This window comes from Eurypyga helias, unplaced genomic scaffold, assembly GCF_000690775.1.
Source record: "Eurypyga helias isolate BGI_N326 unplaced genomic scaffold, ASM69077v1 scaffold16466, whole genome shotgun sequence".
In the NCBI taxonomy this organism is placed as follows: Eukaryota; Metazoa; Chordata; class Aves; order Eurypygiformes; family Eurypygidae; genus Eurypyga; species Eurypyga helias.
In genome coordinates, this window is record NW_010257417.1 from 829 (window position 1) to 17162 (window position 16334).

Consider the following 16334-nt stretch of genomic DNA (forward strand, 5'->3'; position numbering starts at 1 on the left):
CTGGCTGTATCCCTGCAGTGGGAGAAGGGCTTTGCCGAGCTACCTGTGGCTCACTTCTGGCAAAACGGGGTGACGGCTGCGCTCTCCCTCTCCCCACCCTGATGAAATGGGTGACAATGAAGTGGTGATGTCTTTGGCTTAGGGACAGGTTGGGAACTCCCCTCCACAGCAGGGAGACCATTCCCAAAACCTCCTTCCAGGCCTAACACTTGTGGGTGGGAAGGATGTAGTGTCCAGCTCGGTTCAGCTGTCCCTAGCCTGGGGTCAGCGCTGGCTAATGATGGCCCGGAACAGGAATGATGCTGTGCAGGATGTCTGAGACCTCCTCCCACCCCGTCCCCCCCCGTGCCCTCCAGTGGGCTGTAAATCCTGCCGGAGCACAGGCAGGGGTGAACCCCACGCTGCAAGAAAAGGAAGCCAGCTGACACCTCTGTGGGGACGAGCCAGCTCCATCTCTGGTGGAAACCCGGCGAGGTCACCGGCGCCACACGTGGGATGGATTCAGTCCCGGCGATTCAAAAGCTGCAGATCACGGCTGGGGCTGCATTTTTTACACATTGCTAAACCATCCATTCCTGAAATCCCAAAGCAAGCTCGGTGCAAAGGCACACGATCAAGGAGACATCTGTCTTCCTTGAGTGCATCCATCTGTGGTCCCCTGACACCCCAGGGCTTATCTCCCTGCCAAAAAGCTGTTACATAAGCCCCCGACTTAAATTTCATCTCAAGCCCAGTTGATAGGCAGTTTCCAGTCGTGTCAACGAGTTGCTGATGAACGGGGCTGTCCTCTCCCGGTCGGCTTTGCTCCCTCACGGCGTCGGTCGTGCTGGATTGCGGATTTGCCTTTGGGGAGCTCGGTCCTGCTCAGCCGGTGGGCGCGGATCTGCCAGCAGCCACAGCCGTGGGACCTTCACCTTCCGACTTGAGCCAGCACTTGTTGGGGGGGTCCTGCAGAGCATCCAGCCTTTGACTGTGCTGTTGGAACTAGCGTTGTACACCATGGCAAAGGGCTTGGCCAAGCTTCCCACCCATCCTGACCTTTGATGTCCCACCAGCCAAGATTTGCTGAGCATCTTCACCTTGCTGTAAAACCGAAAGGATGTGGCATCAAGGAACGTCTGGCTGTAGGTGCCATGGGGGAATTTGGAAAATCACACTCTGTAGCTCAACGCTCAGATTTTTGGGGTTGCTTTGGACACACGTAGGAAGCTTCCACGGTTGGAAGAGCCCTTATGACCTGGCCTCTGAGTAGGTGAATTTGGGAACTAGCCACAAGAATCCCCCCCAAGTCACCTGCAGGACATCTCGAGAAGTTCCTGAGGGGATGAAGTGCCCATGGATGAAGGTCAGGCTGTCAGGAGAGCCCTGGTGGGGCATCAAGCAGGTGGCTCACAGCCCCTCGCTGTCGTGTGAGGGGCACTGGGCATCCTCCCTTTATTTGGGCTGTCAGCGGGGGTGTCGGTGATGGTGAGACCACTGCGCAAAGGCAGAGCTGGCCCTTTGCGTTCTGCTTCCCCACCTTAAACCTCTTGCTTTTCTCTTTCCTCCCCTCCGTAGCTCCATCCTCATGTCACCCCTTGCATTGCCTCCTGTTCTGAGCAGGCTGGACCCCCGGCAAAGCTGGAGGAGGTATTCCGTGGGGGTCAAGACCCCTCGTTAGAGCCCAGGGATGCTGGCCAGCCTTTCAAAGCGAGCTTGCCCCACTCGTTTATGCATCCCTGCAGCCCGTGAGCGAGGTTCAGAGCAAGAAGCGGGTCAGTGTGTCAGTGCAGGTGGTGGGCCGGGAGCCAAAAGCTCACTGCGCCAGCAAGGAAATGGCAAATCTTCAAAGAGCAGCGAGCTTGGTGCTGTGTTGTTCCCTGCCCCTGCACCCCACCTTCACCCCCAAACCCCCAGCGCTGGCACTGCCACAGGGGAGAGGATGGACAGGGGAGTTCGGGCAAGCTGCATCCCTGCGTTAGCTCAGCGTGGTGATGGCACTGGCTCTTGGTGGCATTTTGGGACAGGGGACCCTGCGCCCACGCTTGCCATCCCCGTTTAGTCACCCCGCGCTCACTGGGGGTGGCCCGTGCCACCCTGGATGCGGGGTTGCCACCTGCTTGTCCCGTCCAGAACCGACGCGTGGTGGGATCAGGAATGCATTAGGGATTCCGACGAGGAATAACTGTTGCAACCCGGTTGTACCATGGGTTTTTCCACCAGCCGCAGTAGCCAGCCCAGACCCAGGCGCTCCTCTGCCTCGCCTCTCCAGAGATCATGGTCTTGTCTGTGCCTCCAGGCTTCGTAGCCACAGGCCTCCTGTTAAAGCCATCTCAGCCCTGGCCGGGGCTCCCTGAAGTCGTCGGGACTGTTATTTACCCACGGCTGAACCTGCCTGCGCGGGAATGCCTTCAGCTTGGAAACCTCGCTGGAAATGTTGGCAGAGCGGCTGATGCGAGACTTCGAGCAACCCAGGCGTTCTGGCTGGGCGAGCGCCGAGCATGAATCACGCTTATTTATAGCATGGGAGCGCCCGGCAAGTCCCTTACGTTTTCTTTTCATGTGGAAAGCTGGTCCCTGCCCCCTGCATGGTCTCTCCTGCAGCTCCCAGACGGCTGGGACGGCACCAAGGGATGGGGACGGTGCTCCAGCCCTCCCAAACCATCAAGAGACCGCAGCAGGGAAAGGAGGCATCTGAGGACAAGGCTGCAGTGGCAGTGCCTCTTCAAACAGGGACTTTTCATTTGCATGAGCACCTTCGGATCCCAAAGAAGGGCAGATCCACCTACAACAGGACTTTTCCCATCCTCTGTCCTGGCTGTATCGATGTGAGGTCCTCGTGTTGGGGGTGAAAGGCTGGGCTGGCTCCTCCTTCCAGCAGCTGGCCTTGGTTGCTCCTTGAGGGATGGCTGCAAAGTGTCTTGGAGAGACAGGAGCACTTCCCTTAGCCTTGAGAACCTCTGGACCAGGTCCAGGGGCTCCTTGTTCCTAGGAAGAAGTTGAGAAATGAGGTTGAGGAACAGCTTAGCTGCCAGCGAAGGCCAGGTGCTTTCCTGTCCACTCGCATGGGTCTGGTCCTCGTGCTGCAGAACCGGAGCCAGGCTGACTCCTCCGTGTCGAAACCAGCTCCACCCTGGCCGGCAGAGCCGTTCGGGTGTTGCTGGAGATGTGGGAGGATGCTGCCCACAAAAAGCATCCCCAGTGCCAGGTTTACATGCAAACACATCGTTGCATCCCGGTCCGGGTGAGGTTTCTCACCTCCACAGCCTGGTGCAGTCCCCATCCCTTTGGCCTCCCTCCCCTCCCTTGAAGCCTGGGATCAGCTCCCCGTGGGGTAGCGGGGATGGGGAACCACGATGCCCACGCTGGTGCTGGGACTAATCCCTTGCCCCTGTGCCTCGCAGGACCTGTGCGGTGCCACCACCTGCGACACGCTGGGGATGGCGGACGTGGGCACCATGTGCGACCCCAAGCGCAGTTGCTCCGTCATCGAGGACGATGGGCTGCCCTCAGCTTTCACCACTGCCCACGAGCTCGGTAAGACTCTCCGCTCTGCTCTTCCTCTTGGGAGGAATACCAGGAGCCAGCAAGGTTCAGAATAACCCCAGCTTCAGCCTCCGAAAGATTAGACAATAACCGGTATCCGGTGATGGGGAAACTCCACCTTGGGGCACGAGACCCCCTGAGATGGGTGGGAAAGAGCTGCTGAGAAAGCAAAAGGCTTTACTCTTGTTGCTGGGTTTCCAGGATTCGGGAATCCTGAAATAACAGGCAGAGGGCACACCTACCTCCGGAGACATTTGTGGTGCTTGGCAGGAGGAGGGAGGAGGGGGGAAAATGCTGAATCTCCTTGTCTTCGCAATGTCCTTTGTCTTTTCTTTCTGCTGATGGCCACGCACACAGCGGCTGGGACAGCGTGCCAAAAAGCAGGGTGACTCATGTGTGCCAGTCCTGCAAGCTCCCAGCATCCCCATTCAGTCCCAGCCGGGGTGTGCGCGAGCATCGTCCTTCCCTGGGTGCTTCCTGGGCTGCACATAGCTCCTGCAATCCTTGCAAGGGCCTGCCCTGCTCCGTGCCTCAGTTTCCCCCACTGCAAAAATCCGCAGGGGCCCTAACCTGCATGCCTGGTGGGATTATTCATGCTGCCCCTCTTTGTCCCCGCCACCCCAGGCCACGTCTTCAACATGCCCCATGACAACGTGAAGGCCTGCGAGGAGGTCTTTGGCCGTCTGAAGACCAACCACATGATGTCCCCCACCCTCATCCAGATCGACCGTGCCAACCCCTGGTCAGCCTGCAGTGCTGCCATCATCACAGACTTCCTCGACAGCGGCCATGGTGAGCTCTCCCGTGCCCCTTGCCCTCTTACCCATGTCCCTGTCCCTGTAGGAGTGGGATCCATCCCTGGGGCTGGTTGCTGGGAGAGGCTGATGGGCTGTAATGCCACTCTCCTCCCACCTCCACAAAGTTAGAAGGGAGTGGGGAGTTTGGCAATGTGGGGGTGTCCCCAGCAGTGACATCTGCCCCGAGGTTGCTGTCACAGCTCTACCCAGCACCACTTGGGTCTGGGATGCTTCCCTGGGGCAGCACCTGGTCCCACGGTCATGAGGGCTTGGATAGCTTTGGCCAAATTCCTGGCAGCCGTCCTTCACCTTGCCGCAGTGATGGTCTCCCTCCCTGGTCCCTACAACTTGTGAAGTAGAACCCCTCCGTCCCCGCTTCCGCAGGAGACTGCTTGCTGGCCCAGCCTGCCAAACCCATCCCGCTTCCCGAAGACCTGCCGGGGACGAGCTACAGCCTGAACCAGCAGTGCGAGCTGGCCTTCGGCGTGGGCTCCAAGCCCTGCCCGTACATGCAGTACTGTGCCAAGCTCTGGTGCACGGGCAAGGCGCGCGGGCAGATCGTCTGCCAGACCCGTCACTTCCCCTGGGCGGACGGCACGGGCTGCGGCGAAGGGCGTTTCTGCCTGAAGGGTGCCTGCGTTGAGAGGCATAACATCAGTAAGTACAGGGTGAGTACCTGCGCCACGAGCCCCAAAAGCATCCCACGGGGTTGCCCCGAGTTTTTGCGTGGGTGCTGGGTGAGCATGACCCCTCCTCCGGGTGCCAGGGATATCGATGCTAAAAGGTCCTTTGGGTACTGCATATTTCTCCAAGAGGGATGATGCTGCTCCGCTCCATCCAGCCCTGGGCAGGTTTGGGGCTAGAGGCTTTGCTTGGATGGCTCCGGAGAGCCCCGGCTTGGGATGGCAGCATCTTATCCCACTGCATCCCCACAGGTGGACGGTGGCTGGGCCAAGTGGGCACCCTACGGGCAGTGCTCGCGGACGTGCGGTGGCGGCGTGCAGCTGGCCAAGCGGGACTGCACCCACCCGGTGCCCGCCAACGGGGGCTCCTACTGCGAGGGTGTCCGCGTCAAGTACCGCTCCTGCAACCTGGAGCCCTGCTCTGCTGCAGGTAAGGGGCTGGAGCCGCTCGCGATCGGGTGCGTGACCCATAACAACCCCGTCAAACCAACACTGGAGGTCCAGGCTGGTCCCCAATCCCACACCCATCCCTGTTTCTTTCAGTACCAGGGAAGAGCTTCCGTGAGGAGCAGTGTGAGGCTTTCAATGGCTACAGCCACAGCACCAACCGCCTAACCGCCTCTGTCTCCTGGGTCCCCAAATACTCCGGCGTCTCACCCCGGGATAAGTGCAAGCTCATCTGCCGGGCTAATGGCACTGGCTACTTCTATGTGCTGGCACCCAAGGTTGGTGAGGGATCCCCGGGGTCAGCGTCCAGGCTGTGGGATGATTACAGCATGCCTGGAAATGAATGAGTTTTCCTTCTCCTATGGGCAGCTGGTGTTGGATGAGGTGGTAGAGGAAGGGAATCCACCCAGCTGGTATGAATCAGCCTCTGTGTGTCCACTTATTTCAGGGATGGAGTTGGTGCATGGAGGGTCTTCCTATGGATTTGTAAAGGTGCCTCTGGGGTACGCCCATAGCCCTGAAATACAGGATGATGATTAGGATGCTGGGGAAGAGATGGCTGCACAGGGCAGGCGGCCAGATGTTGGGCTGAGCAGAGTGGTCGTAGCTGTCTCCCCATTGCAGCCTGTTCCCTTTTCCACCAGTGCAACAGGAAGGGCAGAAAATTATGGAGATGCAGCAGAAAAGGGATGTAGTCCCATGTGGCTCTTCTCAGAGACCCTAAAAAGTGTGATTGCAAAGCAGAGCATGAGCAAAGGGCGATGTGGTGCCCGCTAGCATCTCCTTGGGATGTGTCAGACGGATTCGGGCAGCCCCGGGTGGGATGGCCAAGGTCAGGGGTGTTTGTGGAATGACAGAGTGAAACTCAGCAGCTTGTTTTGCTCCCCCTCATGCAGGTTGTGGACGGCACCCCTTGCTCCCCAGACTCCACCTCGGTCTGCGTCCAGGGCAAATGCATCAAAGCGGGCTGTGATGGGAAGCTGGGCTCCAAGAAGAAGTTCGACAAATGCAGCGTCTGCGGAGGAGACAACAGGAGCTGCAAGAAGGTCTCGGGCTTGTTCACCAAACCCATGTAAGTGTCAGGGGACCCAGCTCTGCTTTGGGCTGGGAGGGGGGATGCAGGAAGGTGATGGAGATTGAGGGCTAAGTCCACCCTGAGCAAACTCTCCTGATGCTTGTGGATGTCCCTGTATGGAGACCTGGGCTGGCTCTGAAGGAGAAGCAGGATACATCCAACATGCTATTGGCTTCTGCGGATGGAGTTATCTCCGGTCCATCCACGCTGTTGAGCCAGAGGAGCTGAAGCATCTTCTCCTACCTGGGTGACCTCAGCATAGTCAAAATTCAGCACAGGGAGGAGACTCAAATTTATCCTGTTGGGAGGGAGGAGATAACCATAGGGGTGGGAAGCTCTCAGGGCTGTAGCTGCAGAGCTTCAGGCTGAGGCCACCTCGTGTCCCCGTGCTGATGGCCTGTCATGCCTGCTCTTCTCTTCCAGGCACGGCTACAACTTCGTGGTGGTCATCCCGGCGGGCGCCTCCAACATCGACATCAGGCAGCGGGGCTACAAAGGGCTGATCAGTGACGACAACTACCTGGCCCTGAAGAACGGGCAGGGCAAGTACCTGCTGAATGGCCACTTCATCGTCTCGGCCGTGGAGAGGGACCTGATGGTGAAGGGCAGCGTCCTGCGGTACAGCGGCACTGGAACCGCTGTCGAGAGCCTCCAAGCCTTCAAGCCCATCCAGGAACCCTTGACTTTGGAGGTGCTCTCCGTGGGGAAGATGACCCCTCCCCGGGTACGCTACTCCTTCTACCTCCCCAAGGAGAGCAAGGAGGACAAGTCCTCCTACAAGAAGGAGGGAAAGACTCCGCCAGACCTCAACAACAGCATCCTCAGCCTCTCCAACCGCTTGGATGGTGGGAGACCGAGCTACAAGCGTCCCTCCTACAAGTGGGCGGCAGGCGGCTGGGAAGCGTGCTCCGTCACCTGCGGAGATGGCTTGCAGAAGCGTTCGGTGGCTTGTCATGACTCCTACGGCCAACCGGCCGCCGAGTGTGATGCGGCACAGCGACCGGCCGACGTCCGGCTGTGTGGGGAGCCCTGCCCGGCGTGGGAAGCTGGACCTTGGTCTCCTTGTTCCAAGAGCTGCGGTCGGGGTTTCAAGAGACGGGCACTGAAGTGCTTGGTCCCAACCGGGCGCCTGCTGCCCCGGGAGAGTTGCAATTTTCGGAGGAAGCCGCAGGAGCTGGATTTTTGCACCTTGAGGCCGTGCTGAGCAGGTCGAGGGGTGTCCGTGAGGAAGGTCATGGTGCTCCTCTGGCTGGTTGCGGCTGAGCAGCAGCCAGGGCTTGGGAGAGGGGGAGATGTCCATAGCACATATCAATCGGGGGGAAAAACAAAGAGGAAAAAAGGGACCTGGGTGTTGGGACAGAACACGCACATCCCATGTGTCTGGGAGAGAGGGATTTTACTGAGCAAATCACTCGGAGACAGAGTGGGAACAAACGAACATCTACCTCGAAGCCGCCAAACGATATGGAAACCCACCATCAGAGGCTGGGGATTGGGAAGGGGGATGGATGGAAACGAGGGGGATCGCTGCCCGGGATGGATCCAAGAACAGGCAGGGAGATGCCCCTAAATTGCACAGTGGAAGCCTCCCCAATCTTCCCAGGGCCAGGCCTACCTCCCCCCTCCCTGGACTTCCCCAACACTCGTGCTGAATGGGACCAAAAGGATTTACCAATGCAACGACGGCAAATTATGCTGTCCAGCCACCCGTGGGATGGGGTGCTGGGGCTCCCAGGGACGGCCACATCCAAGGCTTCGCAGCCTGGGGTGCTCCCCAGCAGCATGCCTGGGCCAGGCTGGGAGGTGGTGGCTTTATTTTCCTTTTCTCCTCATGTTTATGACCTGACCAGTGTAGATTTTATGGTGCTTAACTCTGTAATTTTTTTTTTTAACCTCCTTCCTTTCCCCACCGATGGATGTAAACTGTGTGGGGGGGATGGCGTTGTTCCCAGTGGGCTCTCTCTCCTAGCTGAGGTTTCCCTATGGTGCTTTGGGATGGGGCTGTGCCAGCATCCACTGCATAGCTGGATGCTCCTTTACATCCCGGTCCAGGGCAGATTGTAAAACTGCCCGCCTGAAGTTTTTCAGGGATTGCTATGGACCTGAGATCTGAGCTGTCATTCCAAAAAAAAAGCGACTGTACTGTAGTAACACAGCACGGTGCTGTACGGGGTTAGATGCAGCCCCGTGAGTTGCCACTACTTGACTCCACTCTGGAAATGGTGCTCACTCCTTAATGGGACCAGTACACAGTGCCCTGACATCCCACCGCCCTCCAGCCTTTGGTTGGGGTATTTTTCCTCTGCGCTAAACCCTGCAGAGATATCCTGAGCTGAACTTGAGCTGGCGTTGACATCCCCAGCATCGCTTTTGAGCTGCGGGAGCAGGAGATAAATTTGGGTCTTGGGTTTTCCTGGGGGAAAGGGACTCAGTGGGGTTCAGGTGTACAGGGAAAGGAGCAGGGGTGAACAACTTGCTGCTGCAGAGCATCTACAACCGGCTTCCCTCTCCAGGGATTTGTACAAGGGTTTATTCGGTGTCTCCGGCGGTTCCGTAGCACCGTGTCCGTCGCGGTCGGAGGCTGTCTTACCTCTACACAGCCCTCTTCCCAGCGACCCTTAATGTATCGTTTTGGTCTTCTGCTAGATCAAAATCATCAGGGAGCATTTCACTTGTTGCTTTTCCACTGACAAAGGTGCCTCTTAAGCAATTTGCTGTGGCCGTGAGCAAGCCAGAGTCTCTCAGTCAAGCTGTGCCGGTGCTGGGATCAGCAGACAGGGACCACAGGGATGATACGCACATTAAGGATAGGCAGAAGACGCTGTCTCAGCAGCTAGAGGCTTGGAGCCTACCTTGCTCGCTCAGTCCCACACAGATTTAGCCTGGGAACCTCCTTGTGCCCCTTGGTCTGCTCCAAAAGGTCTCCAGATGTGGGCAAGGCAGGGAAGATCACAAGAAGCAGGACAGCGGTAGCACAAGAGGTTTTTTTGCTAGACCTTTCCACCAGCTTGGAAAACTCCTCATGACAAATTTGTGGATGCATCCTCCCTGGATTTATGTCACGTCTTTTTGAACACAATAATATTTTGGGTCTCCACGCTGCTCGACAGAGCCAGAAGCAGATGTTGCGGTTGCTCTGCACAGCAAGGGATGGGATTTAATGTTCTAGGAAATCCCTTCCACGTCTCCATTCCCATCCATTTTCAGAGGGTTTTCCTGCGTAGCCAAGCCCACCAAAACTTTCATTTGGGGACAGAGCTCCAAGGAGCTGCCTTTTTTGTCTTTGCCATCCTACAGATGGTTTCCAAGCCACCGAGAAATCGTCACCCTCCTTCCCGGGGAGGGAGAAGGAGAGGGCGGGAGGGATTTCTTGTGTTGCGGTTCTTTTGCCAAGTGTGCAGCAAAAGGACGGAGATGCCGATCGTACTGGCTGCGTTGTGTATACCATGTATACTAAACATCGATCTCTGCTGTTTGTGCGTCGATAGCAAACCTGAAATAAAACCGTATTTAAAGTTACGCTTGGTTCCCTGGCGAAAAATGTTTGTGTCCATGTCGGGGGCTGCAGAGCATTTCTTGTCTTACAACCTCTCTGAAGCCTCAGCTCATTAACTGAAGGAAAGAAAAAGTCACTTTGAGAGCCTAACAAGGTTTGTTCTGACTTGCTTCTGCTCCTGGGTTTGTTATAGGTGAAAAAACCCATCCTTGAAAGAGGCCGGTGGTGGATCAGTCCATGCAAGCCCCGGGGCTCGCCTGCACCGGGAAGTTGAATACACGAGGCTGGTTTCCTTTGGCCTGAAACCGGGATGCTTGTTTGTCAGGGTGAGAGCACTATAGGGTTAAACGGATTAATGCAAACTGGAACGGTGCTCTCATATCCTGGAACAACCATGTCTGCACATACCAGTGTCCGGGACCATCCCTTCCCGGAGTGCTATTCCGGAGTCATCCGCTCCGTGTGCGGACAAACCCTCCGTCTCAGCCCCTTGTCACATCACCTTGGGATGGTCCAGGATGAGCGAGGTTAGCTTTGCCGCTGAGCGGACCTGGCAGGACTGCCGGGTCACCAGGTGCCCGGAAAACCACGCGCCTTCCTCCTGCCATTCCCAGCACACCCTCCCTGAGTCAGAGCCCTCCTTCCCGGTTACACTGGGGCCAACAGCAAAATAAAGCCCTGCCTTTTAACGCAACATGACTGCTCAGGGATGCCCTGTCTCACTCCTGCTGCTCTCAGACTGCCTGGTATTTCATTTCCCCCAGCCAACGCAATTTTTCCCTGCTACATTGTAATGATTTGGCAGATTTAATGTGTTTTATTGAGGGGCAAGCTGGCTTTGCTTTTCATTACTATAAAGAAACAAATAGGACAGACCCAGCTGAGCATCTTCCCCCTCACCAGCTCCTATGGGGAAATAAAGGATCCCCCTTCCCACAAGAAAGTTCCATTTCAGCCCCGATATACCCCACGCTGCAAAGGCTCCAGCTGCAAACAGCTTTATTAGGAACAGAAAGGGAGCAGAAATCCGAGTTAAAACTAACACCTTGCTCCTCCAGCACCAGCTGACAGCCACGCTTTTAACCAAACGCCCTTAAAAAATCACTCGGAGAGACCAAAACCCCGAGTGTTTACCTGGTAAGGGAGGAAGACACCAAGTGCCAATGCCAGGAACACCTGCTCAAAGGGAAGGCTGGCGTGGGGGGCTGTTTGCGGGGGGGAGGTTGTGTCAAGAAAGCCAGATGTGATTTAATGGGGCTGGGCCAGACACTGACACCTGGCACCAGGCGGGTGATGCAGGTGATGTCCCGCATCCCTGTCAAACCTGAAGCTGAATGAGCATCCTCCCAGTGACAGAGGAATGATAGGGAGCATTGTGTGCTGTGTCCAAGGGGAAGGAGCAGCTTTTCCCAGCATCATGAGAGGCTGGCACCTCTTCCTGGTTTTCTAGACACTGCCTTCCTAGTTTTCTGACACTGAAAGGTTTTGTGTTTTGCTTCTCTTCACTATGAATTTCTCTTCTTTGGATTCTCTGATGTCTAATAAAAGGCTGAGCCATCTGTTTTTCCCTTCAGGGGACACTGATGTGTCTTCACCTGCACCCTCCAGCTCCAGTAAACGTGAAGCAAACCTGTAGCTTTGAAACCTCAGCTTTGCTGGGGTTAACCCGGGGTTAAAACCAGCCAGGGAATTGAAGGTGGCAGATGGATGGGCATGAGACGCATCCCCTTAGGCCAAGGAGTCATGCCCAGGAGTCCCCATCAAGCTCCCAGGATATGTCTCAATCTGGAGAAGGGCAGACCTGCAGCTTACTGGGTTTTATTTACACCCTGGCAGTAAAAATGGTGTGAAAATTGAATTTACCCCTTTGGCAGAGTAGCATGAGGCATGGATGGTGATGATGGGACAACAAGATCTCCAGCCTCTTCAGCTCTTGCAGCAAGACCAAGTGCTAAACTCTCTACATGATTTAATAGGTAAGGGGAATTGCTGAGAGGGAAAGTTCTGTGATGCTCCAGCCAAACCACCGAGTTCTTCACTCCAAACCCATCCCTGGCTGAGCCCGGGGATGGAAGATGGCTTGGGCAGTGCACAGCAAACGCCTTCAGGAAACTAAAACCTGATCCTGCATCTGGGACCGCCGGCAAATCTGCATGTTTTCATTTGTCCTGAGCTGAAACTTGAGAAACTTGAAAAAAACATTAATAAAAAAAAGGGGGGTTACCTGAAGTACAGTGTCAGGGAGAGAGGGCAATGCTTGTGCCTCGCCTGTCTGTCTAACCCAGGGCACTTCGACGTGGCTGCAGATCTGCTCCCTGAGGTTGGCATGCTGCCTTGCTATTATTGCTATTATTATTATTATTATTGGGTTTTGCCAGGAAACAAAAGCAAAACCAGACATAGGTTGAACAAATGGACCTAATTGATAGCACATGTCCTGCAGAAAACCTCTCCCCAGGGGAGAAGGGCAGTGCTCCGCTGTGCCCCACGCCAATCGAGGAAAACAGGGATGCTCACGCAAAGTCAGGGATGCAAAATGAAATCCTGGTGTGGAGCAGGGAGGGGAGACCACGATCCCTCCCCTCCCTTGCTCCATCGCCTCTCCCGGCACCGATGGCTTCGATAGCCAGTTGCAGAGGACAGACTGTGCTGGCTACAGCCGGTCCTTCCCGAATCTGGCAGGAAAAAGCCTGCTTCCCAAGCAGAAAAGGCCTTTTTCCCACTCAGGCGGCTCTGAGGATGTGTCATTGATCCTAACCCTGGGTCAGGCGCTCACAGAAAGCCTGGGCAGCTTTTCCACAGATGGGTGATGGAGACGAGCTCCAGCTCGGCTGTGGGATGGGCTGTGGAGGGATGCCAAACCCCCGGTGATGCCGAACCTTCTGGTGACTTGCAGCAGACTCCACTTCCCCCCGTCGTTGTCCCCAGCCAGCAAACTGACACATTCCCACAAGCATTTCTGCTGGGTGGATTTTTAATATTGTTTTTTCCTAATTATACAATGCGTTTGGTGCCAAATTTGTCCAGTCAACCCTAATCTGGCAAGCAAGAGTGGATTTATGGCAAGCAAACTCCCACCACCTTGTTGACCAGTGGCAGGAGTGGGATTTTGTCTTTTCAGATGTCACCATCCCATACTTTTCCCTCCTATAACTGCAAAATCCTCAAAGAAGCGATGGCAGGAGAGAGACAGCCTTCATCGGCCGAGGACCGTGCCGGCATCTCCGAGGGAATGAGCTGAGTAAATCAGGCAGCTGTTAAGGATTATAATCCTTAACTAGGTAAAGCCCTTGGAAATTGCAGCCGTGGGGTGAGCGCTGAGAGCTTTCCAGCCGACTCCTGGGGAAGGTGCTGCGTTTGGATTTAGCCTAATTAATATCAAGTTCAGCCAAGCAAACCTGGGAGGTGGATGGTCTCCCAAATGGTTATTTAATGTGGCTTGATTATTTATTTTTTAAAGCATTTCTTTCTCCCCTCTACCTCCCTTGTAAATGAATTTAGCGCTGGTGAGAGGTGTTGGATTGACAGCTCTGGAAATATAAGCCCTCAAGGAAAAATGTTTTGGAGTCGTGGAAGGAACAACACTGTGCGTTATCCAGGCATAAGTGTAATTATTTGCAGTAACAGCTGCTTTTGCTCTAAAATGACAAAAAAATGGAGACTGCAGGGATTCAGCGGCGCATCCGAGACACTTTCAGGTGGCCGAAGCATCGGGCACGGCCAGAGCTGGCTGAGCACTACGCTTCATCCCTGAGCCACCGAGGCACTCGGGGCCACGTTTCGGTGCTTAATTGCTCCTTGTGCTTAAATACCGCACATTTTTCTCAGCCCTTAAGCACGTTCTTAATTTTGAGCAGGCACTTCATCACCTCCCCGCTCGGTGCAGCCCGTAAGCAAAGCAACTTCACACGCATGCTGGAAGTTTACACCGAGGCTGAATCAAAGCCTTTGGGGTGTACAGAGCTGAGAAAATATCCTAAATATATCCCTCCCCACGTCACAGAACAGGCTCCGGAGAGCAGAAACACATGCTCCCGAAATTATGGTCACTATAGGGACCACATCATCACGACAGAGATAATTAAGGTTCTCTGTTCTTGATGACATATGTTGTCCAGAAGCAGCCCCAGGTGCTACAGAAACATGGGATTGAGAGGTAGGGGAAGGACATCAGGGCAAGGGATGGAGGGGAAGGTGCAGCGAGACGATGAGTAGACTAAATCTACTTCAGCCTGGTCTATCTGGGCACCTTAAAAGTCTCAGGGAGCTCGGGGAAAAAACCTCAATATCCCTAGGCTGGACATGAAGTGAAATTAGGGAGAGTTAAGGCCACGTCTTCATCCATCTTTAGATACCTCCAGTATTTAGGGGGAGGCAGGATCTAGGTTTTAGGGGGCCTTCCCAGGGCAGGATCACCACGGCAAGGTATGGCCTTGATCAGAATTTTCCCAAGTTGCCCATTAACCCCCTGGCTTCAGCACTTACTTTGGAGGTGAGGATATATCATGTGGAAAAACAAACAGGGAGGAAAACGGGCACTGAAAGACAAGGAGAACCTGGGCTGCTTTTTTTTTTTTTTTTTTTTTTAACTCAAAGGCAGGAGAAACAGGAGTGGAGAGAAAAGGAAACAAGAAAAAAGAAGAAAAATAAGGGAAGCCTCAAGAGGGAGATGCTAATGGGAAGCAGCTGTTATCCCACCTGAATCCTGGGTTTTTTTGGCTTCTCTGCATCCCCAGAGCATCGCAGAGGACCCGGAGACCGTCTGTGAGTCCGTGCCTGCTGTGCTACGCCGTCCTGAGAGGGCAGGTAAATCGGCTGCCAAAAGGTGATGGGGGGAAAGGAAATCACTTTTATGTTGTTCACAGGGGTTTTTTTTGTTGTATAAAATGGTCTGAAATGTGTGTCTTTTTGAAAAGGAAATCTTGGGCTCATTCCCTGATTTTTTTCTTCTTTTGAGGAGGCAGAAGGGAAGTGAAAAGAGAAGACACATATTCTCCTTCCAGTCCTTAGGACCATCTCCTCTAGAGCAGGGATCTGACATCTTGAAGAAGATGTGAAGCATGTGATTTTAAAGCATTTAAGCTGCTCTTTATGAAAAAAAAAAAGAATTCCAGCTTACCTGCATACTTCCTTCCTTCCTTCCATGCTTCCTTCCTCCCTTCCATCCCAGTGCTCAGTCCCGGCACATGCCACATGAGACCCCTTGCCTTCACACCCAGGTCTGGAAATTATTCATCAAATCCAGCTGGGATTTGCTCCTAAAAATGCTATTAAGGGATATTTATTTACTATTTTTTTTGCAGGAGTGATTTTACATGGGAACAAAATAACCCTGCCCTTTGCTCTGCCCCGGGTACCAGACTGCAAAGCTTTTCTCTTCTCGCTGCCAGGGATTCCTCTCGCATTTCAGTTTTGCATTGTTTCTGCTGCTGGGAAGCCAAAAGCACCAGGGAACTTGTTTCTGATTCCTCCTCCTTCTCCCTCCCGCTGCTGGGAGCTCCCAGCCCTCTCCGTGGTGCGGAGATGCGGCTCCGGCAAAGGGTTAACTCTTCCACCCGCCTTTTCACATTTTTACTTTTTAATATTGCCTCTGAAGAAACAAACAGAGGCGAATCCCACCCTCTCCCTGGAGACTCTTTCTTGGCTTGTTCCAGAGAACATGCAAATAATAATTATTCGTCCTATATTTTCTTTTTCAGTGCCTCATTTCAGCAGCTTTGGGGATTGAGTAAACGAAATGACAAAACGAACAAGGAAAGCAATAAACCCAAATAAATAAATAACTGACAAAACTAGAGCAGGAAGGAGATTAAAAAAACCCAAAACCTGACAACATTCTCCTCGTGGCACGGAGCGTAGGGACTGAAAATGTCGATAAACCCAACACCGCAGTGGGACAGACAGACGGGGGCTGCGGGGCTCCGCTGCTGGGTGGGCGAGATGCGAGCACAGACATCTAGGAAAAGGCTTTAAATCCTACTTATTTTGGCTAGTGAATCCAAAATTTGGGGGATAAACCCTTTACAGAGCAGCGGTGAGATATTTTAGTGCCTATGTTTGCTTGTATTAAGGTGAAAGTTCCTTGGGATGGGACCTTCTGGTTCTGCTTCCCCGGTGCTGCTATTTCCATTCCCTCTGTGCCTTCATGCGCCTTTTAGTCTTCTCCGGGTGGCTTTTCCATCCCTTAAACTGGTTGGCCTACACAGATTCCTCCCCTCCTCCCGTGGCTGCAGGGTGTTGTGCCAAATGACCTCTGAAGCTAGAAGCAATCTCGAGCTCTTGCTCAAATCCCACTCAAGCCGTGGCTGCCC

At 54.5% G+C, this 16334-nt stretch overlaps 1 protein-coding gene across 1 annotated transcript in view; it reads left to right on the plus strand.

Moving 5' to 3' along the window:
* The window catches only part of ADAMTS15 (ADAM metallopeptidase with thrombospondin type 1 motif, 15), a gene marked incomplete at its 5' end in the record, with an annotated part of 8551 nt that extends 820 nt beyond the window's left edge, over positions 1–7731 (plus strand). Inside the window, 7 exons of the mRNA XM_010154016.1 lie at positions 3384–3516; positions 4150–4317; positions 4707–4990; positions 5258–5435; positions 5549–5730; positions 6349–6524; positions 6951–7731. Coding sequence (XP_010152318.1) covers positions 3384–3516; positions 4150–4317; positions 4707–4990; positions 5258–5435; positions 5549–5730; positions 6349–6524; positions 6951–7731 — 1902 coding nt within the window. The remainder of the gene's footprint in view (positions 1–3383; positions 3517–4149; positions 4318–4706; positions 4991–5257; positions 5436–5548; positions 5731–6348; positions 6525–6950) is intronic.
* Positions 7732–16334: the final 8603 nt, after the last annotated feature.